The sequence below is a fragment of the Salvia splendens genome, unplaced genomic scaffold, assembly GCF_004379255.2.
Source record: "Salvia splendens isolate huo1 unplaced genomic scaffold, SspV2 ctg736, whole genome shotgun sequence".
In the NCBI taxonomy this organism is placed as follows: Eukaryota; Viridiplantae; Streptophyta; class Magnoliopsida; order Lamiales; family Lamiaceae; genus Salvia; species Salvia splendens.
In genome coordinates, this window is record NW_024599407.1 from 1 (window position 1) to 15,537 (window position 15,537).

At 37.5% G+C, this 15,537-nt stretch overlaps 1 protein-coding gene and 1 pseudogene across 1 annotated transcript; one reads left to right on the forward strand and one right to left on the reverse strand.

Moving 5' to 3' along the window:
* Window positions 1-110: 110 nt before the first annotated feature.
* On the forward strand, window positions 111-1,690 carry LOC121791146 (annotated as a pseudogene).
* Window positions 1,691-2,328: 638 nt separating this feature from the next.
* On the reverse strand, window positions 2,329-5,111 carry LOC121791147 (50S ribosomal protein L6, chloroplastic-like). Its single transcript, XM_042189179.1, has 4 exons — window positions 5,025-5,111; window positions 4,503-4,583; window positions 4,074-4,382; window positions 2,329-2,800 (listed from the first exon to the last, which is right to left on the reverse strand). The coding sequence occupies exons 2-4, from the start codon at window positions 4,535-4,537 to the stop codon at window positions 2,464-2,466; spliced, it is 681 nt and encodes a 226-aa protein (XP_042045113.1). The 5' UTR covers window positions 4,538-4,583; window positions 5,025-5,111; the 3' UTR covers window positions 2,329-2,463.
* Between the last annotated feature and the right edge of the window lie 10,426 nt (window positions 5,112-15,537).

The window sequence follows — 15,537 nt, forward strand, 5'->3', positions numbered from 1 at the left end:
AATAACTAGTATTATTATTGTTTCTTGCTGTTGTGTTTATCATAAGTTTAGCTAGATATGTTGTAGCTGGAAACAATTGTAATTGTGGTTGTTTGATTTTGGGAGTCAAGGTACAAAGTTCAAGTACAAGCCAGGGATTGTGATGGGCGGAGGCATTTGGTTCACGATTGCGGCACGTTGCGGTCGATTGGGTATTTCTTGGAGCCACTGATTGTGTTAGGTTTGTTTGGGAAGAAGCCCCTCACTATTAAGCTTAAAGGTAATTTTTATTTCTAGCTGATTGGGAATGAATGGTGCTTTTCTTGCTTTGTTCAAATTGCCAATAAAATGAAGAGCTTCTGTTCCATTGGATTAAGATTTACCTGAAATTTTTAGGTATTACAAATGATTCCAAGGATCCATCTGTGGACACTTTTCAAAAAACTACACTACCTATACTGAAGCAGTTTGGTGTACCTCCTGAAGGGCTCGAATTGAAAATCGTGAACCGGGGAGTTCCTCCTAAAGGTGGCGGAGAAGTTATTCTTTCTGTTCCGATTGTGAAAGAACTGGAAGTAAATACTCTCATACTTTTTTGTTTATCGTATAAACACATGTCCGCACTGCTCTATGAAACCCAATTGTTAATGTATTGCTCATTTGACATCGAATAGGCAGCTATTTGGATTGATGAGGGCTTGGTGAGGAGGATCAGAGGATACTCCTTTTCAGCTAGAGTATCGTCTCAGTTTGAGAATGAAATGCTGCATAAAGCTCGTGGCATTTTCAATCGTTTGCTTCCAGATGTTCACATATACACTGACCACAAAGCGGGAGTGCAAGCTGGAGAGTATGTTTATTCATTGCATTCTTCAAAATATCATTTGTTAGGGCTGTGTTATGGTGCTTTAGTGATATTGCTGCTTAATATCTATCCTTGGGGAACTTTTCTTTGTTTGTAGGTCCCCTGGATACGGAATTACTCTGGTTGCTGAGACCACATCAGGCTGCTGCATTTCTGCTGATACAGCAGTCTACCGTGGGGAGAGGAGGAGGATGAATTTGAGGAGAAGAAAGAATTGAGTCCTCCAGGAGACATCGGTGAGAAGATTGCAGCGACCCTGTTGGCTGAGATCGAGCAGGGGGGAGTCGTTGATTCGACTCATCAGGTTTGTATCCCATTCGGTTTAATTGAAATCAAATTCTAAGTAGCTTATTGATTGAGGATATTTGCCTTAATAAAGTAAGATTATTGAAAGAGGATTAGGCTTATCCAATTTCCTTCAATTTCATGTGAAGTATGCTATATGCATAAGTTAAAGTGTTATCGAGATGCTTTCTTTGTGCACATTACTATTGTCACAATGTGCACTCATCTGCTTTTTCAGGGTTTGTTGTTTCTCCTTTGTGCATTGTGCCCTCCCGATGTGTCAAAGGTTCGTGTTGGGAAGCTCTCACCTTATGGGATAGAAGTTCTCAGGCATATCTCTGATTTTCTCAAAGTGAAGTTTAGTATAAAGCCTGATCCTGCAACGAATACGGTCATTCTCAAGTGTGTTGGATGCGGTCTCAAGAATCTTTCAAGGAAGGCGTCCTGAGACGTCACCATTTTTCTTTGCCAAGGTTGCCTGAAGTTATTCTTGTATCAGAACCACACAATCAATTACTGTGTCTTGTAGCATCGCGGTTAGAAAATTTTGATGATTTTGTTCCTTCCAGTTTTATAGTGAATTCACAGTTGATTTTGTTATTGTGCTTAGAATGTTTTATTTGGGGACCAGTTTAAGACATTCTATTAACTTGCAAATTACATCATAATTCAGAACTAATTTTTTAATTTTATTTATTTTAAACGACTATCAAACCGAAACAAGTTGACCTCATTGTGTACGGTGATTCGGTAATTTGGGTTATGAAGGAGGTTACTGGATGATGAGCTAGACTGTTGGCCCATTTCGTGACACCCGGTTGTAGTTGGGGTTCTGGAAGAACGACGAGCTGTTGGTGATTCGGTAATTTGGGTTATGAAGGAGGTTACTGGATGATGAGCTTGACTGTTGGCCCATTTCGTGACATCCGGTTGTAGTTGGGGTTCTGGAAGAACGACGAGCTGTTGGTGATTCGGTAATTTGGGTTATGAAGGAGGTTACTGGATGATGAGCTTGACTGTTGGCCCATTTCGTGACATCCGGTTGTAGTTGGGGTTCTGGAAGAACGACGATCTGTTGTTGGAGACGGGGGACCTCACTCTTAATATTGGGATGTATTTTGAAATCCAAGCTTTTATTTCTTGCTTGTGAATGTAAAAGAGAATCAACGATACAACAATAACTCGAAGTTCTATGATGATTAAAAGCAGGGAATCAAAATGAATTGCTACATTTGATAAATTAGTTCTTACAGCCGCGTTGAATCAACAACAACGTTCACGAACATCCTCCAAAATCATATAGACAAGACAAGATCACATGAAAAACAACCCATTTATTTCTTCTTGCCTGCTTTGCCCTCTTTTCTTCTTACTACTTCATCAGCATATTTCACTCCTTTACCCTTGTATGGCTCCGGAGGTCTCCACTTCCTAATCGACGCAGCAAACTGGCCGATTTCAGATTTGTCATACCCACTCACAGTAATTCTAGTGTTCTCTTCCACCTTCACCTGCAGGCCAGGGGGGATTGCCATCCTCACTGGATGAGAGAAACCGAGATTGAGAACTATGTCTTTCCCTTCGACTGTAGCACGATACCCCGTCCCTATCAGTTGGAGTTTCTTCTCGAATCCTTTGGAAACACCCACTACAATGTTGTCAGTTAGGGTCCTGAGGAGATAATCAAGATAACAAATGAGATATAGAGTTATAATCCAACCTCCATATAGAGATTTAGGAGGAAGTATAATCTCATGTGAGAAATCAGCATTGTTCAAAAATCCCACATTCAGATATAGTATTGCATTAGAAATATAAAGTTCTCTAAGGGAAGGGCTACAACATGAAAATTTGCAATACAGGTACTATGTATCATAACTCACATTTTAGAATGGATTTTCTTATCAAGTTTAGGCTGCAGTTCTGATTATGTTTGGTTTCACACATGCAGCAAATTATGTAGTCTATAACCCCTAAGCTATTCAATAGCATAGAAAAAGAAAAAAAGGAGGATTTTAACAGGCGTTATGCGACCTTTTTGTACCATACGGTTTTTGAAGGCTGATTAAAGTGGTGAGGAAATGCTACACATGATGCAAGAAACTGAAGGAACTAAAATAAATTTGCAATGTCTTTGTTTTCGTAATTTAAATTCTGATAAGCTGGTACACAATGTCATGAATCATCATGTATATGGCATGTTTTTCTACCCTAAAAAGGTTATCTAACCAATCCGTAGTCATGAGAAAGCCACTCCACCCAAGAAAAGAAAAGGAATGGAAATAACCCAGAGAGAGAAGAAGGCACACACAGCTTGATCTCGGTGTAATAATATTAGAGAATTTAGAGTGGACGTAGTTTGAACTTTGACATGCACTGAAAAATAGGAAATAGATACTAGTATATCATTTAGTTATCATATACTCCTATTGATATCAAAATGTATGTTGATAAAGCAAATTAAGTGCAAGATCAAAGGGATTATGTAGAAGTTTAATTTTCACTGGTTTGAGTTGAGCTAAACTGCTAAACTGTAAATTCCATTTATTAAGCAAAATCCACAATGACTGTCAGGAAAATAAAAGAAGAGCATCAGCCTACCAGAAAAGGTCATCAATCCTCAATCTTTTGAAATGTATGGTTGAATACATTTTAAAATTCCATCTTTTGCTGTTCTAGCCATATCGAAAAATAAAAATAGACAGCAATAAAGAAATCTTCTCAGTTCACTCCTATTTTGTTGAAGGAGATCTAGACTACCAACTTAGCACCAAAAATAGATTAAATCTAATACAGTTTACTCCTATTTTCTTCACGGAGATCTAGACTATCAACTTAGCACCAAAAAATACAGGACATCTAACACAAGTAACCATGTATAGAATTGCAGGAAGTATAAAGGTGAGATGGGGCAGGAAGAATGAAGAAAGGTAGAGAGAAATGCCTGAATAATCCGTGCATCTGGTTGGCTCTTCTTGTCTCCACGGTCTTTCTCACCCTAAGAGCTCCAGATTCCTCCTTGTCAACCATAATCTCTCGTGGATAAGTGAGATCAAGCTCCCCTAGAGGCCCTTTAGCTTTAAAGTATTGCCCGTCCATCGTTAGAGTCACATTGGAGGGGACTGTAATTGGTTGCTTTCCAATTCTCGACTCCTTACACTCCACAGTCCTCCTCGCAACAGCAACCCGAGGTGCAGATGCCCCAGAAACACGGATTTTATTTGCATCCCCGAGAAACGAGCACCTCAGGTAGCTAATTTCGAAGCCAAAACACATGTCAAAATCCTCATGATCAGAAATCAAAGTAACTCTAAAAATGAAACCTACATATATATGCACACACATTGATTGTGTAAAGATAATTAGCACTCACCTCGACTGCACAGGAGCACTGATAGAAGCCGACATTGCTCTCCTAGAGCTAATTTAAGTAACCTACACAATTTGAAATACCCTGTAGCCAAAAAACAAAGAACAAAAAATGTAATCCCTAAAAAATGTAAGAGTTCTTGGCGAAAATATAAATGTCTTCAATCTCTCACACTTGCAAACCTAATTGTCAAAAGATCTTACATTTAATTATCATTATCATCTGCTATTTGCCGCACTCAAAAACTACCCTACAAATTAGATTCTTCCAAAACTTCGCCGTGGCGCTTACTGTTCTACAATAGAAATTTCAATTTTCAAACAACAGGCATTGTGAATCAATTCAAACTCCAGTAGAAAATTAAGTAACAAACTGATGTCATGTGCAATTAATTGTGAAGCAATTCAGAACATCATTGAAGGAGCAGTTTCAGTTTCAAATTACCACAAACAAATGAAAGCACAAACAACAAATACATGAACATAAATAAGCGCGCAAGCGCGCACACACAGAGAAGAGCAGTACCAGAGGTAGAAGAGAGGGAGTGAGAGAAGAAGTTAGCTCTGGATATAATTTCAGTGAAATTGGGGATAAGATTGTTATATTTTCGTTAATCTAATATTTCATTCATTTTTGTGCAACTCAAATGTCAATATTTTATAGTACTAAAATTTACTCCTATTTTATTATACTCCTCAAAAAATTACAGAAAGTAATAATCAGAGTATTATTAATGCAAATAAGTCTGATATATAGAGAGAGATAAATTTACAAAAATAAATAAAGAGGGACTAATTTTTGTGGAACTAAATTATCGATTATACTGTATCAAGGGAATATATTTCTTATTTTGGCCTTGATATTCATTGGTATAATCATTTAATTAATAGTATTAAAATATTATGTAATCTCTACAAAAATTATGATAGCATATTCACTACATTCCTTTATTTTTTTAGTATGGTTTTCTAAAACAACAAATTATTTTTATTAATATAAAAGCTAGTATATCTTTGATGAGAAATCGAATCAGAGAAATAGGTATTTGTGGTAGGGCTGACAAATCGTGCGGATTTGGTCGTTATCAGGTTGACCTGATAACGACCCAACCCAATAAGGCCTAACCCGAACCCGACCTGTTAAGGAAATTGTAAATCCGAACACGAACCCGACCTGCTACATTCAAATCCGAATACGACCCGCACCCGACACGAACCCGTTATCGACACGATATAATATGGGTTGGCACGACACGATAACGACCCGAACCCGATATTAAACGATTAAAACATGATATTACACGATTAAACCTTATTTTTCAACCTAAATTACACAATTAAAATTCATTCTATACTATTTAAACCTAATTTACAAGAAATTAAAAATTAAATTAATATACATATTTTTAAAATAATAATAAAAATAATATTATTATTTCTTAATGGGTTATCTGCATCCAACCCGCATCCAACCCGCACCCAACCCAAAATTATCGGGTTCTTAATGGGTCAACTCGATAAGGACACGGACCCAATAAGACTTTACCTCAACCCAATAATTTCGTGCGGATTCGTGTTGAATTATCGTGTCGTGTCAAAAATTGTCAGCCCTAATTTGTGGTGAGCTATGTCATTTAATAAACTATTTCATCAAAGTTTTAACTTTTAAGTTACTATTTGATAATTTGGCTTTGTCTGTCCTATTCAACGGTATTGTCACTCTTTAACCAAAAATTCAACAATTCATAGTACTCCATCAAAGATCTAAAACTATCAAACATAATCTTTAGTAAAATTCTAAAATAGTAATATGCTGAAAACAAGAAAAATACTCCGTAATATTGTCTTGTATCTACAGATTACTACAATAATAGTATTGCAGATATTTTTCGTGTGCTAGGTTTTATGGAGTAAAAATAAATCATATATACATCTATTTGTATTACTATTATTATAGTAAATACAAGTAGCGTTATGAAAATATTTGTACCCATAAAAAAATTATTTTTTCTAATACAATGAAATCGTCCGGCGAGAATGTACGGCTACTACTATTTGAATAAAAAACGCATGCCAGGTATACAGTGATACAGTGTATTAACATCACAAACCGGATCCCAAATTCAAGCCTTAAGTCTCCTCTACGTCATTATTCGCTTAAATTTGAGTCTCAGACCACAACTCCTCTAACCCTGCAGGCCCCAACCCGGGCCACAATTATTAAATTGCACTATTCACAACTCCAACCTATTTTACCCGTAAAGTAGAATACGTTAAACAAGGGAAAAATCATTGTTCAGTCGAAAAAAAAATTACAAATCCTATAAAAAGAAAATTACAAATCCTGAAAATTTAAAAAAACTACTTCGTCTTCTTTTGTGCGCAAGGTATCCGATCATCTCATGGTGCAACTCGAGCTCGAACTCCGACATTGTCGTACTCATCAGTGCTAACTGGCGATGTTATTTCCATGTTGGTAGGCAACCCCGGACTAAGCGTTGCATTTGGGTCGGGCGTCGGCGGCACGTGCCAGTTGTTGGCGTTGACTAAATCGTCCATTTGTCGTTGGTCGCTATTAAACCAATCCATAGAAGCCGGAAATATTGGAATACAAGAGGAATGAAATTGAGTTTGTGTGGAAGAGTGGTAGAATGGAGCACAACAAGTGCCGAGACATCTAACACCGGGCCGAGACTCGCTCATTGCAACACGGGCATCGTTAACCCTGAGCCGGGCCAGACCGCAGGCGCGGCCCCGGGACGCAACTGCGTCCTCGGGACGGTCCCAGGCCGCAACTCGTCGACGTTTAACGCAAGGCCTGGGCCGGGACTCGCTCATTGCGGCCCAGCCCCAAGCGTTGAGGATGCTCTAAAGGAGTACTAGTACATTTTTTTTTATAGATTTACCCTTTTTCATATTGTTAGTATTAATATTAACACACGTGCTATGCACAGGACATAAGAATTTCAAATAATGAATACAAAATATAATAAATACATAAAAAAGAATTCAAAGCAATGTGAATATTTTTTTACAAAAAATGTACTTATCTTCCCTCACTCCGAATGAAGAATTTACTACTCCTTAATGAATGTAATTATTTATACAATTTTAATTTATGATATAAGTGGAGTAAAAATAATAAAACTAATGACAAAAAGAAGATGCGTAACTAATGATCAAAGAATATAAGTTAATTAGAATAAATATACAAATAAAGAAAATATGTGTGGGTAAGATCAAAGAGTAGAAATCAGATAATTGGAATAAGATACGTACAATAACAGTATACTCCTATTAGATAAATAAAAAAATTAATTAAATATAATTTTTTTAAATATTAATTAAAACACTTTAAATATCTAATACAGACAGAGCAATCACACTTCAATGACATACTACAACTTTCGTTAACTTTTCCAGCTAAAAATGGTATTTATGGTATTTCACCTAACTGCCACTTTATATTATTTATATATGTGATAATATACACTATATTATAAGAAGTTATACAAACTTTATAAGTTAGATTTAATTTTAAAAATTTTCATCTAATTCTGAAATTTATTTTAATAAACCTAGCAGTATTATTTACTTCATTGGAGACTAACTAAAATATAATTAGAGACTATATTAAATTTTTAATTAAGTAAATAAAGGATAAAAATTGTAAAGGTTACATCTTTGTGTTTGTTGATTAGGTTGTGAATTAATTCAGAGAAAAAATATTGTAATAAAGGATTAAATTTTAATTTTAACCTAAATAGAAGACAAACTAAGTTCTCTAACACAATTCTAATTTTAATCCAAATAAAAGGTAAATTAATATATAAATTTAATAGTTTAATTAAAAATAATAATTTGAAAAATATATATGGAATATTAAACATATCCACATTAAATATATGAATAATTAAATCATAAAAATTTCAAACTTCTTTGAGAAGTCAAGTTATTATCCAATAATCACATTTTATTTCATTTAATTTCAGACCATAGCATAGCTTGATATACATGACTAAAGACTAAATGAATTTTTAATATTGAAAATAATAAATTATTACTTAAAATAACGATAATATTTTATGCATCTTGTTTGTTTTGAATAATGTGACAATTTACACTACTCTTTATATTAAGAATTTATACAAACTTTATAAGTTATTTTTAATTTAAATATATATAATTTCATCTTATTCCATAATTTAATCTATAAACTTAGTAGTATTGTTTAGTTAATTAGAGACTAATTAAAAGTTTTAGTTTGTAATGATGTTTGATGGTACTAATGATATGGAAAAGAAAATATTTAAAAAGTTTGATAAAGAACATATATAAAATGGAAACATAAATTGGACATGCTTCATTCTAATTAACACATTTTTTGAAATGGAAACATAATTATTTTTATTTTATCGGATGTCTTACTTTATTCCTTACCCATTCAACTCACAGAATAAAAATATATAAAATCATTTGCTGAATAAGAAATGCTCCACTTAGAGTAAGAAGAGAGAAGTACATTTTTTAAAAGTTTATATATTGATATTAGTTTTATTTCTGTTGAATTATTTAGAATTTGTATTCATTGCTTTACTCTTTTTATCTCGCATAATTTATTCATCTATCATATTTATTTTATTTTCATTTAATTCATTTAGAGCATCCACAATGGTTTTCGCTCAGCCATAGCCTAGCCACAAACTCCTCCTGCCACATCATCAGCACTAAAAATCCTCCTGCCACATCATCAAACAAGCAAATAGCCCAGTCATAGCACAGCCATAGCCCAGCCACATCACTCAAAATTATATAAAACAAATAATGAACAATCACACAAAATACGGAATTAAATTTACGCCACAGATACGGTAAAATGCAACAATTTTATTTAAAATTTAAAAAAATTACATTTTAAAAATTACATAAATAAAAAAAAACTAACTCCGAGTAATCCTCCGCGCCCATAACTCTTCAATTAAATCGTTTTGGAGTCGAATATGAGTTTTCGTTTGGCGCATGTCGGCATGTGCTCGGAGGAGGCCGACTTCATCGTGAGGTACCCCACTCCGTGTGTTGGGGACGGCCACGCCGTGGCTTGGACCGGCTTCATTATCGTCGTTGGCCCAATCTGTCAGTTGTACACCTTCATCTTCGACAATCATGTTGTGCATGATAATACAAGCGTACATTATATCAGCAATGCAGTCGACATGCCACAAACGCGTTGGACCCCTAACTGCCGCCCATCGAGACTGGAGCACACCAAATGCGCGCTCCACGTCCTTGCGCGCCGACTCCTGTCGTGCCGCAAAGTAGGCCTTCCTCTCATCTGATGCGCATCGGATCGTCTTCATAAACACGGGCCACCTAGGGTATATCCCATCGGCCAAATATTAGCCCATATCATGCCGGTTGTCGTTGGCAACAAAACTGATGGCCGGCCCGACGCCCTGGCACTGCTCGTTGAAAAGGGGCGACGAGTTGAGGACGTTGAGGTCGTTGTTCGACCCGGCTATCCTAAAATACGCATGCCAAATCCACAGACGGTAATCAGCTACGGCCTCGAGGATCATCGTGGGATTCTTTCCCTTATAGCCGGTCGTGTAGAACCCCTTCCAGGAAGTGGGACAGTTCTTCCACTCCCAATGCATACAATCTATGCTGCCTAACATTCCCGGGAACCCATGCTTCTCCCCGTGCATCTGCATCAGATCCTGACAGTCTTGGGGGGTAGGGCTTCGAAGGTACTGATCACTAAATATTTCAATCACGCCCTCACAGAAATACTTCATACATTCCAGGGAAGTCGTCTCACCGATGTGGAGGTACTCGTCCCACATGTCTGCCGCGCCTCCGTAGGCCAACTGCCGGATTGCCGCAGTGCATTTTTGAATAGGTGTGTGGCCGGGTTTGCCAGCCGCATCGTGCCTGAAGCGGAAATACATATATCGCTGCTCCAAGGCGTTAACAATACGCATAAACAGGGCTCTGCTCATCCTAAAACGTCGCCTGAAAAGGTTGGCGTTGAACCGCGGCTCCTCTGCGAAGTAGTCTTCGTATAGGCGCTGATGTGCAGCTACGTGATCACGATCAATCGCTTGTCGGCGATGGACAACTGGCCGAGGTCGAGGTACCGCCGGCTGCAAGGCTCTTTGCATCCATTGGTCTATCCCGCGGTTGGTATATGCCTCAAACGCTTCGGCCATTCGACGTTCGTACTCCTCAGCGTCCCCCCCACTACTACCACCCGCGTTACTCATTTCTCGGTGTTGATCTTGTACAGAAATTAAGATAGAGAGAGTACTCGTTAATACAAGTGGTGCGAATGAAAATGAAGTGCAAGTCGCGTATATATAGTGTTTCGAAATTTTTTTTAAAAAAAACGCTGGGCTATGCGCTGGGCGATCCGGGCGCTGCAATGGCGCCGAGCGGATCACCCAGCACTAGGCGAAATTCATTTCCGAAAAACCGCTCGGCGGTTTTTGGCTCCTGCAATAGTTCGCCTAGCGACCGCCTAGCGTCGGCGCTCGACTAGGCGGTACGCTAGGCGCCATTGTGGATGCTCTTATCATAATTTGTTAAAAGTGTTCGTAATGATAATCTATCTTATTTTCCATATTTCAGTGTTCTAAAATATTTTGTGAAAAGATGACCAGTACAGAAATAATAATTAAATGTTATAAATATTTTGCAAAGGTCGTACAACTCTTTAATTCTTCTAGTCAATACATTATTCAGAAATTTATTTGACCCATCATTTAATTAAATTGCCCAGCCCATTCCTTTTGATTAAACTCATGGTCCAAATTCTTGGTAGTTGCCAAATCTGTAGCACAATAAAAAAAAGTCAGCCTTTTCATTTTCACTGTCGCCCAAATCATTCTCCCTCTTCATTTTCTCCCCCAAAACTGATTCAAACTCAGGAACCCTAACATCAATCTCCCTCTCCTCCTTCACGCCGTCGCCGCCCCTATCCGGCCAGCACCGCCTCGCCGCTGCTACCGTCGCCAAATGCGATGGCCTGCGATGCTGCGTTGCTCGTCCGCCTCCCCCTCCTCCCCTCTCTCCTTCACGCCGCCGCCGCCATCCCTGCCCGGCCTACACCACCTCGCCGCTGCCGCTGCCGCTGCCGCTGCCGCCGTCGCCGTGTGGGATGGCTGGGAGGCTGCACTGCTCGTCTGCCTCCCTCTCCTCCTATCTTCTTTTTAACGCCGCCGTTGTCCTTACCCCCAGCTGTCTGACATTATTGTCGGTTATATATATGCAAAATGTGGTACAGCTGTGGTCATTAGGGCATCGGCAACGGATTCCCCAAAGCCCACCCTATGCACCGCCACGCCAGCATTTTATACTCTTATCTTTCTGCCTGCATTGAAGCGCCTTGATATTGTTTTGTTAATTAATTTAAATGTTTTCGAATATATAAATGCAAATTTATTAAAAAACACAACGATTAAATGAGAAACATCAACCATTTCATCAGGTTGTGTACCCGGCCAACGTGCACCGTCTCCAAACATCGGGCTATTGAGACATGAGTATTCACCGGAATCCATTTTATAGCGTAAGTTGAGAGTGGAAAACTGAATCGAAAGGTTACAAATGAAATGTGGGGTAGGAGTATTTATATAAACACAATTTTGAATTTAAAAAAATAAAAATAAAATAAAAAATGCGTTGCATCTTCCACGTCATCGTCTCCCTATCATCCGCGCTTCATCTGGGGACTAAGTTTAGGGCAAGGTCCATCGTCCGCGCACCCACAGTAACGAATGATGGCACGCCCGAGACATCGAGCGGCCTATCATCCGCCCCACTGTGGATGCCCTTAATCTCTATTCCATTTTCTCGCCCAAACAGTATATAATGGCAATATTTGTAAAAATAAAATTAAATTCATTACCCAATAAGCTTTCATTTTCCCTTCAAAAAGAGATTAGTAAAGATTACTTATTACACACTGTCACTGTCACTGTCACACACTACCTTGTTTGCAATTTCAGTATATAGCATTAATTGAAACGTGCTAATCAAGTCTAATTTAATTGGTTAAACTGATTTATTACAATATTCTATAAAAAACAAAGCTCCTAGCATATGTATTACTAATATAGTAGTATTATTATATCACATATGCATTATCTATACTTTTAATTCGCAATAATTATCTCTATAATAATAATAACAACGTGTATTCCGTAGTAACTAATATACGATATTTTAAGAGAAACCCGAATATATGCTGTGCATGCAATTTCATGTTATAAGCTTTATTTACATTGAATAATAATAGTAGTAGCATAAAAATCTAATAATAGATGCAGCGAGTAGGGATGTCAATGTAACCCGAACCCGCGGGCCGGCCCGAATAACCCGATAAAAATACAGGGTTAGGGTTGTAATTTCGCAGCCCGAATTTAAAATCGGGCCATTCGGGCTGACCCGTTCGGGTTGTCGGGTTAGGCGGGCTAACCCGTTCGGGTTACGGGTCGGCCCGTCGGGTTGAAGGCTTCTGCACAGCGAGCAGTTTTTGTAACGGTCATAACTTTCTCTACAAAGCTCCGATTGAGGCATGCAATATATCCACGCGAAGCTCTTTCGAAGACGGAGATAATGATATGTATTAGAGGTTTATCAGACTTCAAAATCGCGAGAAACATTGACTCAAACAAGACTGCTGCACATCCACATATTTTGTATACATTTTCTAATCCATTTTCTATCATTTCTCAACAAAATGTACACATACCAAAATATAGAAATATAATCAAAATCATCCAAGATAACCCTCTAAAACCATGCAAATCCAAATACGTCAACCGACTATATAAGATCACGAAAAAAATCACTATGTGGTTCATGATTCATAAATACTCGTATATAAAAGCTTTCTTTTAGTATATTTCCAATATAATAGTGCAAAGTGTTTTGACGTCGCTTCGTCATTGAATTATGCGTACTTTGATGATTCTTAAAACAAAGATAAATTATTATTTGACTTATTTACAGCTGGAATAAATTAAATTTGACCAATCATAATTCAAGAAAACTTAGAATTACTCCAATTAGCTAGCATCTTGATAATTCACTCTTTAACAATTCAAAATATTTTTGTTACATCTACGATGCACCTCTAACGTTATGAAAATTTTATTTAATTTTCTACGAATTGATTTATGTTTGAATTTTGAAACAAAGTGTTGATTTATGTTTTAAATACAAAAACATAAACATACTATTGATAGATATTTTGTAAATAATTATGTAATGAATAAGTTATTTAAATTTAAATAACTTAATCTTTTTTAAAAATATTAACGAAAATTAAAAATACGTATTTCATTGTTGAATGATTAATTAAAAATATGTATATAATTAAAGAAAATTTAAATACGTATTATTTTTTAAAAATATTAAAAGAATTAAAAATACGCATTGGCCCGAATAACCCGGTGGGTTAGCCCGAAACCCGAAGGGTTAGGGTTAGGGTCGAACTTTTATAACCCGAAAAAATCATAACCCGAATAGCCCATACCCGAATGGCCCGACAACCCGAACGGGTTGGCCCGAACCCGAACGAGTTGGCCCGATTGACATCCCTAGCAGCGAGAACATACGGATATTTGAAAAAAATACACGCAACACGCATGTCAAATGTAACTGAAAGTACTACTAGTATTTACATTATTGTCCTATTTTATCCACATAAAACACTATAACAACTTGCTATATAACCCTAGTCTAAAGTTCAATCCAATCCTTTTTACCCATGTGTACTTTCTATTTTATAATACTAGTACATAAAATTGTGTGGATCTTCATGTTGTTATAATTAAATTTATTTTCTTTATTTTGGTATATATTCTAAAATAAATCAAATATTTTTATATAAATTAAATAATCAAATCATATAAACCATAAAATTAAATCATAAAGACAATCACGCATAAAATAAACAAATACCAGTATTTTTATACAAGCAATTGTTCTACGTCTCGAGTTCAATTTTGACATGCGCATTTGCAACCGACGTCTTCAATTCAACTCTGCAAACAATGTGGCGCTCCCGCAATTACATATACACCACATTTAGTAATTCCTAAGAAGATAATATAAGAGCATCCACATTGGGATGGATGTCCCGGCGGACATCCCAAAAACACCTCATGCCACGTCATAAGGACATCCCACTGCATTGCCACGTCATAAGGACATTCTACTGCACAATGACGGACATCCCGACGGACATCCGCAATAATAAAAATTCACAAATTGACCAAATTAAACAATATACGGAATTAAAATTTCGACACGAATACGGACGAAGACAGTGCAATGATAATTTCATTAAAAAAAAAAATACATTTCAACAAAATAAAGTCTAAACAAATTACATTATAAATATCAACGACGACCCCTCCGCGTCCATAGCTCTTCAATTATATCGTTCTAGAGTCGAATATGAACTTGTCGTTGGCTTATGTCGGCAAATGCACGGACTCGATCGGCCTCTTCATGGGGTATCTCCATACATACATTGGCGGTGGCCACGTAGTGGCTTGGACCGGCAGCATCAACATCATCATTGGCTCAATCAGTCAGTGCTGGACCTTCATTTTCGACAATCATGTTGTGCATGATAATACATGCGTACATGATATCAGCGATGCTGTCAATATACTACAGCCGTGATGGACCCTTCACTGCCGCCCATCGAGTATGGAGCACACAAAATGTCCGTTCCACATCATTGCGCGCTGCCTCCTGACGACCCGCATGCCGCAAATATAGATCTTCTTTTCTTCTGTTGGGCATCTGATCGTCTTCACAAAGACGAGCCACATAGGGTACATTTACATCCCATCCGTCAAATAATAGCCCATATTTTGCCGGTTGCCGTTGGCGACGAACTGACGGCCGGACCAACACCCATGCCCACGATACGCAGAAATAGCGGACGATGCATCTAAAACGTCGCCGGAACATGTTCTTCCCAAACCGCGGCTCCGGAGCGAAGTAGTCCTCATACAACCGAC

Excerpts from the sequence above, each read along its gene's own strand:
- LOC121791147 (XM_042189179.1), bottom strand. The coding sequence starts at position 4,537 with ATGTCGGCTTCTATCAGTGCTCCTGTGCAGTCGAG. Across the intron at positions 4,383-4,502 it reads AGTGCTCCTGTGCAGTCGAG|CTACCTGAGGTGCTCGTTTC; the intron begins GTGAGTGCTAAT and ends CTTCGAAATTAG. Across the intron at positions 2,801-4,073 it reads CAGATGCACGGATTATTCAG|GACCCTAACTGACAACATTG; the intron begins GCATTTCTCTCT and ends TTATCTCCTCAG.